This window comes from Eptesicus fuscus, chromosome 20 (assembly GCF_027574615.1).
Source record: "Eptesicus fuscus isolate TK198812 chromosome 20, DD_ASM_mEF_20220401, whole genome shotgun sequence".
NCBI classification, from domain to species: Eukaryota; Metazoa; Chordata; class Mammalia; order Chiroptera; family Vespertilionidae; genus Eptesicus; species Eptesicus fuscus.
In genome coordinates, this window is record NC_072492.1 from 2,816,812 (window position 1) to 2,837,812 (window position 21,001).

The following is a 21,001-nucleotide window of genomic DNA, read 5'->3' on the forward strand; positions in this document are numbered from 1 at the left end:
TGGTGTATACAAACCCAACCATTTCTGAATATTTATTGTATCCTGCTAATTTACTGAATTAATGATTAGTTCTAGTAGATTTTTGGTAAAATCTTTAGGGTTCTCTATATACAGCATTATGTCACCTGCAAATAACGACAGTATCATTTCTTCCTTTCCAATTTAGATGTCTTTTATTTCTCCTTCTTGCTGATTGCTGTGACTAAGACTACCACTACTATCTATATATATAAAAGCCTAAGCGAACTTTAGACTGGTCAACCAACCAACCAGTTGCTATGATGTGCACTAACCACCAGGGGGCAGACGCTCAATGCAGGAGCTTCCCCCTGGTGGTCAGTGCACTCCCACAGTCAACCTCCTGTGGCCAGCCAACCTCCTGTGGTCCCTCCCCCTGGCCGGCCCTGATTGGGACTGGGCGAGATGGCCCCAATCAGCCCTCATTGCCAGCCAGGCTGAGGGACCCCACCTGTACTGGGCACTAGTGTTGAATAAGAGTAGTACAAGCAAACATTCCACCATTGTTCCTGCTCCTAAGGGAAAAGGTTTCAGATTTTCCACACTGAGTACGATGTTACCTGTGTGTGGTTCTGTCATATATGCCTTTATTATGGTGAGATACGTTCTCTCTATGCCTACTTTGCTAAGAGTTTTTATCATAAATGGGTGCTGAATTTTGTCAAAAGCCTTTTCTGCTTCTACGGATATGATTTTTATCCTTCAGTTTATGTAGTGCAGTGGTCGGCAAACCATGGCTCGCAAGCCACATGCGGCTCTTTGACCCCTTGAGGGTGGCTCTTCCACAAAATACCACGTGTGGGCACGCACGTACAATGCGATTGGAACTTCGTGGCCCATGCGCAGAAGTCGGTTTTCGGCCTGGGTGAGTCTATTTTGAAGAAGTGGCGTTAGAACACTCAAGGGGCCAAAGTGCCGCATGTGGCTCACAAGCCGTGGTTTGCCGACCACTGATGTAGTGTATCACATTAATTGATTTGCAGATATTGTACCAACTTTGCACCCAAGGAATAAATCCTACTTGATCATGCTGTATGCATTTCTTAATGTATTGCTGAATTCAGTGTGTTAATATTTTGTTGAAGATATTTGCATCTATGTTCAACAGGGACATTGGCCTATAAACTTCTTTCTGTACCTGGTTTTGGAATTAGGGTACTGTTGCCCTCGTAAAATAAACTTAGGAGTCTTCCTTCCTATTAAGTTTTTGAAATAGTTTGAGAATAGGTGATAGTTCCACACTTCTAAAAACATTCTCACCCATGGATATGTTTTTGAAATTTATTTTGAGAGAGAAAGCAAGAAAATGTGAGAAAAAATGTGAGAAAGGAGCACCAACCAGTTGTCGCACATACATGACCCAACTGAGAATTGAACCCATAACATTTTTGGTGTACCAGACAACGCTCCAACCGAGCCACCAGACCACAGCTGTAATATTTCTTACTAGAGGCCCGGTGCATGAAATCCGTGCACTCAGGGGGTTATCTCAGCCCGGCCTGTGCCCTCTCGCAGTCCAGGAGCCCTCTTACAGTCCAGGAGCCCATAGGGAGCGGCCTAAGCCTGTCAGTCAGACATCATTAGCGCTGCTACGGAGGCGAGAAAGGCTCCCGCCACTGCCGCTGCACTTGCCAGCTCTTAGCCCAGTTCAGGGCTTCTGGCTGAGTGGCGCTCGCCCTGTGGGAGCATACTGACCACCAGATGGCAGCTCCTGCGTTGAGCATCTGCCTGCTGGTGGTCAGTGCACGTCATAGCAACCAGTCATTCCGCCATTTGGCTGATTTGCATGTTACCCTTTTATTATATAGGATAATTCTTTGTGTTTCCGAAGTATCAGGTATTACTTCTCTTTCATTTCTGGTATCATTTATTTTAATCCTCTTTTTTCCCCGTGATAAGTCTGGTAAAAAGTTCATCAATTTTATATTTTCAAGGAACCAGCTCTTGGTTTCATTGATATTTTATATCATTTTAGTTAGACTAATTTGTTTATTTCACTCTGATCTTTATTATTTCCTTTCTTATACTCATTTTGTGCTTTGTTGTTTTTTTTGGTTCATTTGCTAAGATTGCTTGACATTTTTCTTATTTCTGTAATGCTATGAATTTCACTCTTAGAACTGCTTTTGCTGAGATCCATCAATTTGGGGTAGTGGTTTTACTTTGCTTTGTCTCAAGGTATCTTTTGATTTTTCTTTTTTAAAAATATATTTTATTGACTTTTTTACAGAGAGGAAGGGAGAGGGATAGAGAATTAGAAACATTGATGAGAGAGAAACATCGATCAGCTGCCTCCTGCACACCCCACACTGGGGATATGCCCTCAACCAAGGTACATGCCCTTGACCAGAATCGAACCTGGGACCCTTTAGTCCGCAGGCCGACGGTCTATCCACTGAGCCAAACCGGTTAGGGCTTGATTTCTTTCTTGATCTAACTGTTGAACCATTCATTGTTCAATAACGTTATTTATCCTTCATGTGCTTGTGTGTTTTTCAGATTTTTTTTCTTGTAATTGATTTCTAATTTCATACTATTATGGTCAGAGAACATGCTTGATATGATTTCAATCTTCTTAAATTTAGAAGATTTGTTTTGTGGCCTAACGTGGTCTATTTTGGAAAAAGTTCCATGTACACTTGAAAAGAATGTATATTCTGCTGCTTTTGGGTGAATGCTCTAAAAATATCAATTAAATACATCTGGCCTAGTAAGTCATTTAAGAATGCTGTTTCCTTGATTTTCTGCCTGTAAGATCTATCCACTGATGTCAATGACGTGTTAAAATCTCTACTATGACTGTATTGCTGTTCCTCTCTCCCTTTATGTCTAACTTTATGTATTTAGGTGCTCATACACTGGGTGCATAAATATTTACAAGTTATATTCTCTTGTTCATTGCTCGCTTTATCATTATGTAGTGTCCATGTTTCTTAATATTTCCTTTGTTTTAAAGCCTATTTTGTCTTGTGTATTTGTACCCCAGCTTTTTTCCTTTACCATTTATTTGAAATATCTTTTTCTATCCCTTCACTTTTTTAAAAAATATATATATTTTATTGATTTTTTACAGAGAGGAAGGGAGAGGGATAGAGAGCTAGAAACATCAATGAGAGAGAAACATCGACCAGCTGCCTCCTGCACACCCCCTACCGGGGATGTGCCCGCAAACAAGGTACATGCCCTTGACCGGAATCGAACCTGGGGACCTTCAGTCCGCAGGCTGACGCTCTATTCACTGAGCCAAACCAGTTTCGGCACCATCCCTTTACTTTCAATCTGTGTGTCTTTTGTTCTGAGGTAGGTCTCCTGTAGACAGCACACATTTATGGGTATTGTTTTTTTTTTTAATATTTTTTATCCATTCAGCTACTCCACTCATTGGAGTATTTAGTCACTTACATTTAAAGTGATTATTGGTAAGTGTATATATATATATATTTTTTAAATATATATTTTATTGATTTTTTACAGAGAGGAGGGAGAGGGACAGAGAGCCAGAAACATCAATGAGAGAGAAACATCGATGAGCTGCCTCCTGCACACCCCCCACCGGGGATGTGCCCGCAACCAAGGCACATGCCCTTGACCGGAATCGAACCTGGGACCTTTCAGTCCGCAGGCCGATGCTCTATCCACTGAGCCAAACCGGTTTCAGCGATAAGTGTATATTTATTGACATTTTATTCTTTATAACTATACTAGAGGCCTAGTGCACAAATTCGTGCAGGGATAGGATCCCTCGGCCTGACCGGCAATTGGGCTGATCAGAGCCGCGGGAGGTTGGCCTACCAGGGGGAGGGCCCATGGGAGGTTGGTTGGCCTGCTGAAGGGAGGGACAGTGGGGAGTTGGCCAGCTGCGGGAGGTTGGCTGTGGAAGTGCAGTGACCACCAGGGGGCGGCTCCTATGTTGAGTGTCTGCCCCATGGTGGTCAGTGCGCATCATAGCAACTGGTTAACTGGTCGTTTGGTCACTTAGGCTTTTATATATATAGACTAGAGGCCCGGTGCACAAAATTCGTGCATGAAGGGGGGTTGTCCCTCAGCCCAGCCTGTACCCTCTCCAATCTGGGACCCCTCGAGGGATGTCCACTGGGATCGGGCCTAAACAGACAGTCGGACATCCCTCTCAAAATCCAGGACTGCTGGCTCCCAACTGCTTGCCTGCCTGCCTTCCTGATTGCCCCTAACCGCTTCTGCCTGCCAGCCTGATCACCCCAAAACCACTCCGCTGCCAGCCTGTTTGCCCCCAACTTCCCTCCTCTGCCGGCCTGGTTACCCCTAACTGCCCTCTCCTGCAGGCCTGGTCACCTCCAACTGCCCTCCCTTGCAGGCTTGGTCCTTCTCAACTGCCCTCCCTTGCAGGCCGGGTGCCTCCCAACTGCCCTCTCCTGCTGGCCATCTTGTGGTGGCCATCTTGTGTCCACATGGGGGCAGGATCTTTGACCACATGGGGGCAGCTATATTGTGTGTTGCAATGATGATCAATCTGCATAGTACTCTTTTATTAGATAGGATAGAGGCCTGGAACAGGGGTGGGGGCCAGCTGGTTTGCCCTGAAGGGCGTCCCAGATCAGGGTGGGGTTCCCTTGGGGTGTGGGGCGGCCTGAGCGAGGGGCCTGTGGTGGTTTGCAGGCGGGCCATGCCCCCTGGCGACGCAAGCGGAGGCCCTGGTATCTGGAATTTATTTTCCTTCTACAATTGAAACTTTTTAGCCTGGAGTGGAGCCAAGCCTGGGGCTCCCTCGGAGGCCGGTAGCCATTTGTGTTGGGGTTATAATTGAAACTTTGTTGCCTTAAGCAGGTGGGCCCGGCCAGGGTGTGCGGAAAGCTTTGCTTCACCTGCTGCCGGCGGCAACCCTGGCCTGCTCTCTCAAGCTCCATTCTGCTGCCATTTGTTTGAATTTGTTTACCTTCTATAATTGAAACTTTGTAGGTTGAGTGGAGGCTTAGGCCTGGCAAGGGCAGGCAGAAAGCTTGGCTTCCTCTGTTACCTAGGAAACCTTGCTCTCTGTGGCTGTAGCCATCTTGGTTTGGGTTAATTTGCATACTTGCTCTGATTGGATGGTGGGCGTGGCTTGTGGGTGTTGGAGGTATGGTCAATTTGCATATTTGTCTATTATCATATAGGATTCTTTTTTTCTCCCTTTTTTCTTCTTAAAGTTAAAAGTCCCTTTAACTTTTCTTGTAATGTTGGTTTGGTGGTAATGACCTCCTTTCTTCAGCGTTTTCTTCTCTGGGAAGCACTATTTCACCTTCAATTTTATTGATTGACTGATTGAGTTTAGAGAGGAAATGAGAGGGAGAGAAACATTGATAAGAGACTCATTGATCGGCTGCCTCCTACACGCCCCACACTGGGTATCAAGTCTGCAACTCAGGCATGTGCCCAGACTGGAAATCAGCTTCTGGTTCATAGACTGATGCTCAACTACTGAGCCAAGCCCGAGGATTTTTTTCATTGATTTTTAGGGAGAATGGAAGAAAGAAAGACAGAAACATTGATGTGAGAGAAACACATCAATTGGTTGCCTTCTCCACGAGTCCTGACCAGGGCCGGGGCCCAAGCTGGGGAGGAGCCTGCAACCAAGGTATGAGCCCTTGACCAGAATCAAACCAGGGACCCTTTGGTCTGCAGGCCTGAGCTCTAACCACTGAGCAAAACCAGCTAGGGCTAACCTTTAACATTTTAATTCTGATATGTCTTAGTGTGGATCTCCTTAGGTTCATCATATTTGGGATTCTCTGTTCTTCTCAGACGTGTGTTTTTCCTTCATCAGGTTAGGGAAATTTTCAGTCATTATTTCTTCAGATAGATTCTCAATCCCTTGATCTCTCTTCTCCTTCTGGTAGGCCTATGATGTGGATATTGTTATGTTTGATGTTGTTCCAAAGGTCCTTAAACTACCTTCATTTTTTACATTCTTTTTTCCTTTGGCTGCTCTGGTCGGGTATTTTCTGCTTCCTTGTCTTCCTAATCACTAATTCGATCTTCTGCTTCATCTAACCTACTGATGATTCCTTTTAGTATGTTCTTCATTTCAGATATTGTTTTCTACATTTCTCACTGGTTCTTCTTTGTGGTCTTTATGTCCATTTTTATTCTGTTGAAGTCCTCACTAACTTCCTTGCGCATCCTTATAACCGTTGTGTTGAACTCTATATTGGTAGATTGCCTGCCTCCATTTCACTTAGTTCTTTTCCTGGAGATTTCTCTTGTTCTTTCATTTGGGGCCTGTTTTTTTTTTTTTTTTCTCTTTCCATCTTGGCTGCCTCTTTGTGTTTGTTTTTGTGTATTGGGTAGATCTGCTATGTCTCCCAGTCTTGGTAGTGTGACATTATCTAGTAGGTGTTCTATGGGACCCAAGGTGCAGTCTTCCTGATCACCTGATATGGTGCTCCAGGATTGTACTTTGTGTAGGTTATGTGGGCCCCCCTGTTGTAACTGAGTCTTTATTACTGTTTGGCTGACCCTACGCTGGGTTGAACCTCAGGCTGGCTTGACTGTGAGGATGGACTGACCCACCCCAACCACAGTGTATGAGCTGCTGTATGGGTGCGGACCACATGTAGCAGAATTTGATTCAGGGGGGGTGAGGAGGCATTCTGGTGCCTTTGAGATCTTCTGGATGTGCCATTTGTGGAGAAAACTGCTGATATTGTCAGAAGCCCACCACAGGGTGTGTTGGTTCTGGGGCCTCTTGGCAAAGACTCGGTACAGGTCAAAGTCATACACTGCCTGGGACTGTCCCTGGGTAAACTATTTTGAGCTACAAAGCAATCCAGTTTTTTAGCTACCTCTGCTGGGCCTCGGTGTGTGTGGAAGGGCCAAGCTGTGCACCAAATCCTGCTTCCACCTGCAGGTCAGCACAAGTTTTAAGGCACCCCAAGATCTCTACCTGCTTCTGCCTGCCAGCTGCCTATTTAAACTCAGTCACTAAAAGAGCCTGAGTACATGAGTTGCATGAGTTAGGTTCTCAGTGAGTCACCAGGCAGGGGTGAGTAGTCATCAACAGATGGATTCAGGTTCAAACTCGGTGCCAATGCTGGGGGTCTGAGGTTACTCTGCAAAACTCCCAAGGTACACCAAGGCCAGATGCTATCCACCACATACCTGGTAACCTTTGTGGTGGGGCAGAGTCTCAGGGAGTTGTCAGGGTGAGACCACCAGAGTTTATCATGCCCAAAGATATAAAGATTTGGCCATGTGAAGGTAGGGCTCTGGATGGGTCAGGCAAGCAACAGAAAATTGAACCCTGCCCTAGAGCAACACAACTCAGTCTGTCTAGGATTCTGTCTGGAGTGCCTCGAGAACTCAAGCTTGAAGCATGGCCTCAGGAGTCAAAAGGATAAAGCTAGTAGATCTCCAATGGGGATGGAGGGAGAGCTGATCAGGCTCCTGGAGGGGTTGGGGATGGCCCTCTCTCCAGAATCATATAACTCAGTCTATGAAAGCTTGAGTCTGCCCAGATCTCTATACCAGGGGCCCAGGCAGCTAATTCCTCTGCAAGACATGAGCTCTGTGTGGCAGGGCAACAGGGAGTTGGGAGAGTGGGGCTAGAGCCTTCACCAAGGATGATGCCATATGGCGGGGAGTGCTCGACCCAATAAAGATGGCATCTATGGTGGGGAGAGAAACTCAGCACAAGGAACCTGCAGCTGTCCCTTCAGCACATTCCCCAGAGCTATACAATCTCTCCTCACATGACTGTAGTCCACTCCTAGCCACCTTCACTATACCTGAGCCCTACGTGAGTGGCTGCAAATGAGAGTCTGTGCACTGAACCTTTAAGAAGCCACTGGGTTGTAACCAGCACTTTTCACATCTTCACTCTTCCTACTAGTCTTGATGTGGCTTCTTCTATAAATTCTTGGTTGTAAGACTTGTTCAGCTAGTCTTCAGTTGGTTATTCAGGTTGATTGTTCTATATTTTAGTTGTAACTCCAGTTTTGTCCTGGGAAGAGGTAAGTGTAACTTCCACCTCCTCTGATGCCATCTTGAATCCTCAACATATTTCTAAATAATGCATGGGCAAAAGGTAAGAACCAAGGGAAATGAGACATTTGATTTTTCCTTAGTTCAAAATATCTGAATGTGTGGGCTGTACCTAAAGCAGTGGTTAGAAGGCAATTTATAGCATTAAATGATTCTCTTAAAAAAAGAAAATTCTCAAATCAGCAATCTAAGTTTCTACCTTAAAATAAAATAAATCCAAAGCAAGGAAGGGGAAAGAAAAATACAGAGCATAATACTCACGAAATTGGCCCTGGCCAGGTGGCTCAACTGGTTGCAGTTTCTGGTACACCAAAAGGTTGCGAGTTCAATTAACAGTCAGGGCACATACCTAGGTTGTGGGTTCGATCCCCAGTCAGGGTGAGTATAGGAGGCAACCAATCAATGTTTCTCTCACATCAATGTTTCCCTCTCTCTTTCTCTCTCCCTCTCTCTAAAAAAATCAATAAACACACACACACACACACACACACACAAAAACAAACAAACAAACAAAAAAACAAAAACACTCTACCAAACATTTAACAGCAATTCTACACAATCTCTTTTAGAAAACAACAGAGGTGGGAAACTTCCCAACTCATTTTATGGAGCTAGCATCACAGTGATACCAAAACAAGCCAAAGGCAGTAAAAGAAAACTACAGCCGGAACCAGTTTGGCTCAGTGGATAGAGCGTCGGCCTGCGGACTGAAAGGTCCCAGGTTCGATTCCGGTCAAGGGCATGTACCTTGGTTGCAGGCACATCCCCAGTAGGGGGTGCGCAGGAGGCAGATGATCGATGTTTCTCTCTCATCGATGTTTCTAACTCTCTATCCCTCTACCTTCCTCTCTGTAAAAAGTCAATAAAATATATATATATATATATATATATATATATATATATATAAAAAGAAAACTACAGACTCTCAGAGGAGGGAGGCAAAGATGGTGGAATAGGTTAACGCAGTACTCACTGCCTGCCACAACCACATCAAAATTACAACTAAATCACAGAATTACCATCATTCAGAACAACCTGAAATCTGGCTGAATAGAAGCCCTACAACTAGGGAATTAAAGAAGAAGCCACCTTGAGACTGGTAGGAGGGGTGGAGGTGTGAACAGGCTGGTCCTACATACACATGTAGTGTTTTTTAAATCCCAAGGAATATCTTGGCCTTGGAGGTCCCTGTGAGGAGTTAGAGGTCACAGTTCTACACCAGACCCCTTAGCCCAGGACACCAGTACTGGGAAGAGAAGTCCCTATAACTTTGGGCTGTAAAAACCAACAGGGATTTTGGCTGAGAGCTATGGAGTCCGCTGGAGTCCCAGGCAGTTACTCTTATAGGGCCAGCGCACAGATTTACCTGGACTCACTCCCTCTGAGCTCCAGCGTTGGGGCAGCAGCTTGAAAGGATTCAGGGACATACATGGAGGAACAAAATCATATGGCATCTAACCAAGATCTTGGGGGCGGATAAGAGTGCTGACAGAGGTCATTGTTCCTTTTCTGAGACCTCTCCATCACAGAGCTCACAGGCAGATGCCATATCTGAGTATCCATCAACCTGGCCCACACAGTTTGCCCCACCCTTGAGAGTCCATGAGACCCTGCCCCATCTAATTTGCAGCCCCACCCAAGCTGTTTGCAGTACCTTTTGCATATGAATGGCTTGTCCTTGCTCAGGGTTCAGATCTCCCAAACAAGCAGCAGCAGTGTGCCCCATACCCCTTGTTAAGTGATCCCAGGCCCAGCACTAGCAACAGCCTGTACTGTTTTACAACTTGGCCTCTCCTGGATACCTACAAGCCCAGCATAAGTAGCAGTCATCAGGATGTCGCTTTATAGCTCCTGCCTGGTAGTCCCAAGCAGGGCACAGGCCGTAGCTGACTTTGCACCTCCCAGTAGGCCCCAGAGCCAGTGCACCCAGTGGTCAGCTTCAGACCGTGCCAGATTACAACCCTACCACATCCACAAGCGACACACTCAAGAGGCGGACTTGTTGAGCACCAAAGCCCCACTAAGGCAAGTCCTACTTCACAGTGGCATCTCCTGCACTTCAGCTCTTCCTTTTTACTCACAGCTGGTCCAAGCAGGTGACTGACCTGGGGAGTCAATCCCTCCCAGTGACACCAACAGCAATCAAGGCTCAACTACAACAGGACAGTGCACACAGCCCACATAGGTGCACACCTAGAGTGCCCAGTTCAGGTGACTGAGGAAGCTGAGCCACTGGATCCTAAAGGACACCTAATAATCAAGGCGACTCTACCAATTCCAGGAGACAACTCTACCTAATACATGAAACAAATAGAGGGAAGCAGCCAAAATGAGAAGACAAAGAAACATGTCACAAATAAAAGAACAGTAGGAATCTCCAGAAAAGGAAGTGAAATGGAAGCGAGCAAACTACCAGATACAGAGCTCAAAACAATGGTTTTAACCCTTTGCACTCGCTTGCTTTTTTCTCGATTCCTTTATTCTAATGCTAACCATGTCGAGTCACACTCGACATCCGAGTGCAAAAGGTTAAGGATGAGCAAGGAATTTAATGAGTACTTCAAGAAACTTAGTGAGAACATCAAAGACATAAAAAAGGACCAGTTAGTAATGAAGGATACACTAACTGAAATGAAGAGTAATTTACAGGGGATCAATAGTAGAGTAGAGGATTCTGAGAATCAAATCAGCGATTTGGAAATGAGGAAGCAAAAAACACCCAATCAGAAGAGCAAAAAGAAAAAAAGAATCCAAAAATATAAAGATAGCATAAGGAGTCTCTGGGACAACTTCAAGCATACCAACATTCACATCATGGGGGTACCGGAAAGAGAAGAGAGGGAGCAAGAAATTGAAAACCTATTTGAAAAAACAATGACAGAAAACTCTCCTAACCCAATGAAAGAAATAGACATACAAGTATAGGGAGCCCTAAACAAAAGCAACCCACACCAAGACACATCAAAATTAAAATGCCAAGGGTGCCCTAGTTGGTTTGGCTCAGTGGATAGAGTGTCAGCCTACAGACCGAAGGGTCCCAGGTTCAATTCCGGTTAAGGGCACGTATCTCAGTTGCAGGCTCCTCCCCAGCCCAGGCCCTAGTCAGAGTGTGTGCAGGAGGCAACCAATCAGTGTGTTTCTCTCACATTGATATTTCTGTCTCTCTCTCTCTCCCGTTCTCTCTAAAAACCAATGAAAAAATATCCTCAGGTGAGGATTTTTAAAAAAAATGCCAAGGGTTAAAGACAAAGAGAGAATCTAAAAGCAGCAAGAGAAAAGCAGTTAGTTACCTACAAGGGAGTGCCCATACGACTGTCAGCTGATTTCTCAACAGAAACTATGCAGGCCAGAAGGGAATTGGCAAGAAATATTCAAAGTGATGAAAAGCAAGGACTTAACAACCAAGATTACTCTACCCAGCAAAGCTATCATTTAGAATTGAAGGTCAAATAAAAAGCTTCACAGATAAGAAAAAGCTAATGGAATTCATCACCACCAAACAAGTACTACACAAAATACTGAAGGTCTTCTTTAAGAAGAAAAAAAGATGAAAAATATAATATAATGACAATAAATATATATCTATCAACAACTGAATCAAAATAAACGAACAAGGAATGTAATGAACAAAATAAACTGATGAATAAAACAGAACCAGAGGCATAGAAACATGGTATAGACTAATGAATCTTAGAGGGAAGGGGGAAGGGATTAACCACTCTTTTGCCATATTTTGGGATAAAGAACTCTTATGCATACATACATTAATCATAGACACAGACAATAAATAGGGTGGTGAACACCTGGAGTGGGGCAGAATCTGGGTGGAGGGGGGAAACATGGGATGGGGTGAGAGGGGGGACATCTGTAATATTTTCAACAATAAAGGGTTTTAAAAACCCACCAATTACAGTCCAATATGTACCATGAGCATAGAAATAAAAATGCTTAGGAAAACAAATCCAGCAACATAAAGAGAATAATATACTACAAGCAAATGAGTCTTACCGTGAGAATGGAAGCTTATTCAATATTAAAAAAATAATAAATCAATGTTATATTAACAGACAAAAAAACATTACATGGTCATATAAAATGATACAGCTAAAACATTTGACATAATTCAACACCATTCATGATTCAACAACTCTCAGTAAAGCATTAAGGTAAAAGAATTTCTTCAACCTGATAAAAGGCATTTTCAAAACCCCATAGCTAGTCTCATTCTTAATAGCGACTGTGTTCTCTCACCACTCCTAATCAACATGGTACAGGAAGTCCCAGCTAGTGCAATAAGGTAAGAAAAAAGAAAAAGAAGTTTGAAGAGGAAGAAATAACACTGTCTCTATTCACAGATAATGTGAATGTCTATGTAGAAAATCCTAAGCAATCTACCAGAAAAGCTCATAAAAGTAGTGAGTTTATTAGGTCACAGAATAGAGGATCAATATATAAAATCATATTTCTATAAACTAGCACTGAAAAAATTAGAAACAAACATTTTTTAAAAACCACTCACAATAGCACCAAAAAAGAAATGCTAGACATAACTAACAAAACATGTAAAGAATCTTTATGCTGAAAAGTATAAAATGCTAATGAAAGAAATCAAAGACCTAAATAAATGAAGAGGCACCATATCTATGGATTATAACATTCAATACAGTTAAGGTGTAAATTCTCCTCAAACTGATTTATTGTTTAAATGCAACTCCAATAAAAATTCCAGCAGGGTTTCTCATAGATACAGATGAGATTATTCTAAAATTTATATGAAAGTAAAAGAAACTAGAAAAGAAAGAAAAAGCATAGTTGGAAGACTCATACTACCCAAATTTAAGACTTACTATAAAGCTACAGTGCTATATCAGTGAAGAAATGAACACATAAAGCAATGGAGGAGAACAGAGTCCAGAAACAGACCTAACTAATAGGGCCAAGTAGAGGCAATTAATTCAATGTAGTAAGAACAGTCCCTTCAATTAATTGTGTTGGAACAATCAGGTATCCACATGTAAAAAGAAAACAAAAAACTTGACCTAGCCTTCACACCTTACACAATATTAATTCAAAACAGATCACATATCTAAATGTAAAGTATAAAATACGATAATACTTTCAAAAGAAAACATAGGAAAAAAATTTTCATGACCTTTGGTTGGGCAAAAAGAACTCCTAGATATGACACCAAAAGCAAGATCTATAAAAGAGAGGTAAATAAAGTGGACTTAATCAAAAGGTTCTTTTGCTTTGTGAAAGACACTGTTAAATGAATGAAAAGTCAAGCTATAAACTAGGAGGAAGCATTTGCAAATCAAGGTATTATATCCAGTACATATAAAGAACTCTCAAAATTCAATAATAATAAAACAAGCAATACAACAAAGTATGGCAAAAGATCTGAATAATTCACCAAAGATATATAGATGGCAATTATGTCCAAGATTCAATATCATTCATTAGCCATTAGGGAAATGCACAGGAAAAGCAAAATGAGATACCACTACACATCTGTTAGAATGGCTTTAAAAAATCTAAATAAACAAAAAGCCAATTATACCAAGTGCTGACAAGGAAACAAGAAATAGAACTCTCATATATTGCTGATAGGAATGAAAAATGGTACAGCCATTCTACAAAACAGTCTGGCAGTTTCTTAATCAAATACACACTTATCACATAATCCAGCAACCCTATGAAGAATTTGCCCTAGAGAAATAAAACTTTGTTCACACAAAAGCCTGTAAACAAATGTTTATAACAGCTTTATTCATAATCATCAACAACTGGAAACAATCCACGTATTATTCAACAAGTAAATGGATAGTACATCCATACAGTGGAATACTACTTAGCAACAGAAAGCAATGAACTATTGATATAAGCAACAGGATTGACCTTCAAAGTTATTATGCTGAGTAAAAGAAACCAGGCTCAAAAGCTACATAATATAGCCTGGCTGGTGTGGCTCAGTAATTGGAGGGTCCTGGGTATAATTCCTGGTTAAGGGCATGTACCTGGGATGCAGGTTTGATCCCTGGTCCCAGTGGGGGCATGTGTGGGAGGCAACCAACCGATGTCTTGACTCACATAAATGTGTGTGTCTCTCTCTCTCCCCCCTCCTCCTACTTTCTCTAAAAATCAATGGAAAAAATATCCTCACATTAGAATTAACAAACAAACAAAAAAGCTACATACTATACGAATTCACTTATATGGTACCCTGGAAAAGGCAAAACTAGAGATATGGACAATGGAAGGTTGCAAGTGGCGGGATACAGAGGATTTGACTAAAAAGGTCTTCCTGCTTGTGATGACAGTTACAGGAATCTATGCAGATGTCAAAATTCATACAAGTATACATCAAAAAAGTCAATTTACTGCACATAAATTTTAAAAATAATGAAAAAGGAGAAAACAAATACTTTAAAAATAACTCCACTACTATTTCTATTTTTTATTGAAATTAAGTACCACCCAATGACAGTTTTAAAAAACAATACAGTATATTTTAATGAAAGAAACAGATGTTGGACTTCCATTTGCAGAAATAGGCCAGATTAGGTGTTCAAAGAAACTCCCGTAATGCTTTTTAAAAAGTGTACCAGAGCTTGTGGTCAAGTAAGGGAAACGAGAGGCAGAAACAAGTACAGCAGCTCCTTTGTCTGAACCCTCTGGGGCTGGTAATCTTTTAGAATTCAGAACTAGGGTATGCATTACAGAGATAATGCACTGTCTTTATATATACTGCTATCATAATCCCAGCATGTAGGACAATACCCCAGAATAAAACACATTCATATTTCTGCAATAAGTCCATAACAGTTCAGGTCAAGTTTTGTTCAGTTTAAAAAATAACTTGTGGCAGTCAACGCTTTCTATATTTCTGAATTGCAGAGCTGTAGAAGCCAGTGGCAAATCAAGATGGGTAAAAGTGCAAGCCCGGGAGGGCATTCACCTGAGAAAAGCCACCAATTTCAAAAGACTTAGAGCTTGCAGTTTCAAAGACAGTTGCCCCAGGACCCAAAAAGGGTAGAAAATTAAACCAAAACAATGCCTAGGCAGTACATGGGAAATCTGTACCTTCCCCAGAATTTTGCTATGAACATTAAACTGCTCTTAAAAAAATAAGCAAACAAGAAAAACAAAACAGAAAGAAAATCACCTAGCCCTTTGAGAAACAAAGAACATATAGGATAAAAAACACAAAGGCTGTCTAATTAGATTTCCAGATGGTGATAACTGAAAAATAAGAGTGTGTAAATTCCAAACAGAGAATAAAAAAAAAGAAAGTTTGCTGCTGTGAAATGCCTGGGCTATAATTCTAGCTTCCCACTTACTATAAAACCTAGGGCAAGTTACTTAACCTATCTAAGCCATGGTTTTCTCATGCAAAACAGAATAATAAAGCCTACCTCCTAGAGGTGTTGTGACCACTAAATGAGAACACAATAACTGTCTAGCAATTGAAATATAAATTTATTTGCAAAGTTCAGTAGAAGTGTAATAAAATTAAGACAGAGGGGATGGACTAAGTCTATCTGGACAATTCTTTGATTTAAAAAATCTATGGAAGGATAAACAGGATGGTACTTGACCTTTCTTCATTTGTTAATTCTGCTAACATTCTTCTTTGAGAATCCAATCACTATATCTATCCCTGCTGTTCCTTTTTTTATACACTGATCCTACTCCAGGACACTCTCCAAATCTTTCCAAATTTAAAAGTAAATATAGTTTGATCCTTTTATTATCCATCTCAAGTTCCACTTTGTACATTGATTTAAAAAAAAAAAAAAGGATAAAGAGAAAGATGGAAATCACACACTTACTTTTCATTAGTTTTCCTGATAATTCCTTTAGTGGAGAAGAAAGACTATTTCTACTGGCTACTGTAAGTCTGGGGGAGGATTCTTGCGTTTCCATGGAAACTTGATGAGCTTCTCTTCTGGCCATTTCAAGATGGAGAGAATGGGCACTGTCACATTCCTCGGAAAGGAGCAAGCGATTCTGGGTGTTGCTAGTTCTATTATTCAGGTCACTTTCTTCTGATTGAGTCACAAGCAACTGGGCTGAGCTAGAATCCTCTAATCTCTTGTCAAGAGACTCGGTCACAAAAGGTGCTGCAGTTTCTTGCTTTTTAGATGGAGAGACAGGCTCAGCCAATGAGCTCTGCTTCACTGTGTTCAGACTATGTGCTCTTATTCGGGACCAAGTTGTAGAGTGAAAACTTTCAGCTTCTAACCAAAATTTAACCAAATGCTCCATTCTCCGAAGTTCCATGAATTGAATGAAATAAGGGAGGACAATAGTGTCATGCAAGACTTGTTCAAGAGTCTTTGAAAGACTTGATTTGGCCTCTTGAATCTGGTAGTCCAGACAAGACCTGCCTAAAAAAAGCAAAAAAATTAGCAGTTCAGTAACAAATAGTTTAAGACTGACTTATTAGTCAGGCAATGTTAGCATCAAAGTTTTAAAATAAAGTTTATTTCCTAGCTATTTAAATGGATAAACAACTAGAAATACAATGGTTTTTGACCTTTCTTCATTTGTTAATTCTGCTAACATTCTTCTTTGAGAATCCAATCACTACATCTATCCCTGCTGTTCCTTTTTTTATACACTGATCCTACTCCAGGACAAACAAGCAAAGAAACAACTGTCCAAAACTTAAATTATTAAAAAGTTTTGTTACTCAAATAATCCTCATCTTTTTAAATGGAAATTCAGGCTGTTATTGGTGAAAGTGGGGTATCCCCTTTCCCAGTGGGTACTAGGAGTCAGGTTCTTTTTTTTTTTTTTTTTTAAATATATTTTATTGATTTTTTACAGAGAGGAAGAGAGAGGGATAGAGTCAGAAACATCGATGAGAGAGAAACATCGATCAGCTGCCTCCTGCACACCCCCTACTGGGGATGTGCCCACAACCAAGGTACATGCCCTTGACCGGAATCGAACCTGGGACCCTTGAGTCCGCAGGCCGACGCTCCATCCACGGAGCCAAACCGGTTTCAGCAGGTTCTTATAATTACTCAAGAAAAAGAATTATTGCCCTAGCTGGTTTGGCTCAATGGGTAGAGCATTGGACTGTGGACTAAAGGGTCCCGGGTTTGATTCCAGTCAAAGGCACATGCTCAGGTTGTGGCTCGATCCCCAGTAGGAGGCGTGCAGGAGGCAGCCCATCAATGATTCTCTCTCATCCTTGATGTTCCTATCTCTCTCTTCCTCTCCCTTTTTCTCTGAAATAAATAAAAATATATTAAAAAAAAGAGAATTATCTGAGACTTGCACAGAAGAATGAATGATTTTTGTTTGTGTGGAATTATCTCTGGGTTTCCAATCCCATTTCTCTTAATCCAGTCCTGGAAGATGTGCAGCTGGGGATTCAGCAGAGCTGGGAGCAAAGTCAGCATCCAAAGTTCCCATTTCATGGGGTGCTGAGTCCAGTTTACATCAGGCTAGTTGCAGTCCATTGGTCCACTGTGTGTGGTCCACAAGGCCATGAGCCACGTGGGCGAAGGCAGGGGAGTCAAGAGAGCGTGCCTCTGCAACAAGAGTTCCAAGAGTCCCAAAAACACAAGCGAGCAAGAGCGCAGAGAGCAAACTCCTTTGTTTAGGAGATTAAATACCTCAAATCTTCCTGAGCTTGCAGTGGCTATGCTTACTCTTGCCAATGACCCCTTCCCAGGTTTGACTGACAAACAAGTACCTTCCCTATGCCACCCAGACTTTACTGGGTATGCGTCCATTCTTCCCCCGTCTAGTCCCTTTCCCCAGAGATCTGTGGCAAAGCACACAAATGGAGTGCCTAAACTATTTGGCCTCCCCACTGCTCCTTTCCAGTTATTAATAACTAGATTTACTACAATGATCAAGACTATATAAATTCTTTTCTTAAAATCTTATGGCCTGGCCGGTGTGGCTCAGTGGTTGAGCATCGACCTATGAACCGGGAGGTCACGGTTCGATTCCCTGTCAGGGCACATGCCTGGGTTGCAGGATTGGTCCCGTGTGAGGCGTGCAGGAGGCAGCCCATGAATGATTCTCATCATTGATGTTTCTATCTCTCTCTCCCACTTCCTTCCTATCTGAAATAAAAATATATATATTAAAAAAATTTTTATGGTACTAGTCTCAAAGTAAGAAAAAGGCTAATAATTTTTTAAAAATATTCAACATCATTAAAAATTCCAAAAAAGCAAATTAATACAATATAACCTTTTAGCTTGTCAAACTGGAAGATATTTTTTCAAAAAATAATAGCCCGGCTGGTGTAGTTCAATAGTTAAGCATCAACCTATGAATCAGTAAGTCAAGGTTCGATCTCGCCCGAATCTGATCAGTGATTCTCTCTCATCATCGATGTCTCTCTCTCTCTCTGAAACCAATAAAAAGAATTTTTTTAAGAAAAAAATAATAACAAGCACTAGCAAGGCACAATGGAAGAGGAAGCACTCTCACCACTGATAATGAGAGGTTTTTGGAGGAGCATTCAGTAACAGATAACAAACCTTAAGCAATCGGCATGATTTTCAATTTAATAACTTCATTTCTAGGAACTTATCCTAGGGAACAATTGTGGTTGTGTGGAGATAGCTAGAAAAGTGTTATGAACTCTCAATATTATTTAAAACAGAGTAGCTCTGGGATTTTATCTTAAAAAATAAAACCAAACTTAATAAAGACAAGTTTATTTTACATTTAACTAAATTTAGTTGTGATTATAACCACAGCTATTAAAAAACAAAAAAGCAAATCTTGGCATGTTTTTTAAAAAATTTTTCACAGGATGACATAAAGAGGTTTATTTTCATAAAATTAACTGATGGTTACATCAATTTTTCAAAAGAGCTTTTCTTGATCCTTTGCTACTCAAATAATTTTCTTTTGAAGCATTTTACATATCATCATCCTTGCTGACTATCTTATTGTCAATGTTAACTAGTCCATCTTTGTAGACATCCATTTCATGAACTTCAAGAAATCCTGATCCCCTGCAAGACTTATAATTTTTTTAAAAATATATTTTATTGATTTTTTACAGAGAGGAAGAGAGAGGGATAGAGTTAGAAACATCGATGAGAGAGAAACATCGATCAGCTGCCTCTTGCACACCCCCTACTGGGGATGTGCCCGCAACCAAGGTACATGCCCTTGACCGGAATCGAACCTGGGATCCTTGCGTCCGCAGGCCGACGCTCTATCCACTGAGCCAAACCGGTTTTGGCCAAGACTTATAATTTTTAATTAAACTTTTAATTCTGAGATATAGTAGATTCATGTGCAGTTGTAAGAAATCTCCTGCATATCTTTTTTTTCTTTTTTTTTTTGCATGTGCAGAGGGTGGGGAGAGAAAGGAGTTATAATTTAAGGGATCCTACTTAACAGGGATCCTACTATACATACTGCTATATAAGCTGCTTTTTCACTTTAACATAGCAGACATTTCTCCATGTCTTTTTCAGACTTTAAATGGCTATAAAGTATTCCAGAGTATGGGTATTATCAAAATTTGACTATTTCTCTATCAAAGGTTATTTATATCTTGTTCCTAATTCTTCCCTATCACAAACAATACTGCAATGAATAGCCTTATACATATTTATGTATACATCTTTGTGCATACATGTGACCATACCGAGGACTAGATTGTATATATTTTGATAAATACTTCCAAATTGTCTTTTAAAAAATCTTCACCAATTTGCACTTCCACTAAAAAGTCGCTATTTTTTTGCATCTACATTAACAAATTATCAAACTTTAAATATTTATTTACTTAAAAATTTACCTATTTTAATTTTCATTTCCCTGAGTATCAGTGAAATGAGGCAACTTTTTCACACAGTCAGGTCAAATGTATTTCTTCTTCGACATGGCCATTTTTTTATTGTGTGTCCTTTATATTTTGTATTTATAGGAACAAAACACAGTGCTTCCATTACACTTACAGCTATTATTTTAATTTGTATACATTTTTTAATTATACAGTTCAGTATCCTTTGGCAGGAATTCACATATTATACTGAACTCCTTCCTCCTATGGTAAGTTTAACAAAAAGTGATGGTCACTTACCCAAGTCACCAAAATGAGCGGCCTCCATGTGGCTTGGCTGCTTCTTAAGCGTTGCCGTCCTGCTACTTGAAAAGGAGTCCATGTTGGCAGAAATGGCATTGATTGCAATATGACTTGGTCCTGCAGCCTCCAGCAAGGCATGATTTTTAGTGCTTTTTTGTGGGGAATATACAGGATTTGAGGCTATAATTTTTCAAAAAATTGTTAAAAATTAAAATTTGATAATTTCTCAAAACTATCTTAAAAGTTCTCTTAAAGCCCTCTGTTTTCTCAAAAGAGGGCTTTAAGAGAACTTTAAAAATTAAGTTTTTTGCCCACCGGCATGGCTCAGTGGTTGAGCATCCCAGTTCGATTCCTGGTCAGGGCATATGACCAGGTTGCAGGCTTAATCCCCAGTATACCCCCTACTGAAAATCGAGCACACAATGCGGGCATGTGCCCTGACTGAGAATCGAACCATGACCTCCTGGTTCATGGGTCGACATTCAATCACTGAGCCACACTGGCTGGGCAACACCACTTATTTTATTGAGCAGTCAACAGACAGGTGCTTTCTATCTTAGTAAATACTAGTAGCTCCCAGACACAGAATCTGAGTAATACTTGGTAACAGTTCTTATGAAAGACAAACTACATAGTGCTGTAATTTAACCTATTACTCCTCGAGATGTGTTTATAGAATAAAGCAGATAAAAACATGAATGTCCACACCTGTTTCCAGGTATCTATATTTATCAACTATTCAACAAGAGTTGGGAGAATTATGCAATGAGGCTGTCTTCAAATTATTTTTTAAATTATGTCAGGAATGCTAAGCACAGATTATATACAGTCATAAATAGAATACAAGCATGGAACTTTTTTTTAGCCTGGTACAAATGTAGAAGTTAGATAGGCCAACCCTCTTAACCT

General features: G+C 41.1%; 1 protein-coding gene across 2 annotated transcripts in view; it reads right to left on the reverse strand.

Moving 5' to 3' along the window:
• Positions 1-21,001, reverse strand: part of AKAP10 (A-kinase anchoring protein 10) — a 116,032-nt gene that overhangs the window by 77,237 nt on the left and 17,794 nt on the right. For both annotated transcript variants that reach the window (XR_008554674.1, XM_008156205.3), the window contains exons 3-4: positions 20,090-20,272; positions 15,846-16,403 (exon numbers count right to left, since the gene is read on the reverse strand). Coding sequence is in view for 1 of the 2 variants with exons in the window: in XM_008156205.3 (XP_008154427.1) it covers positions 15,846-16,403; positions 20,090-20,272 (741 nt within the window). In the remaining variant the exon portion in view is untranslated. The remainder of the gene's footprint in view (positions 1-15,845; positions 16,404-20,089; positions 20,273-21,001) is intronic.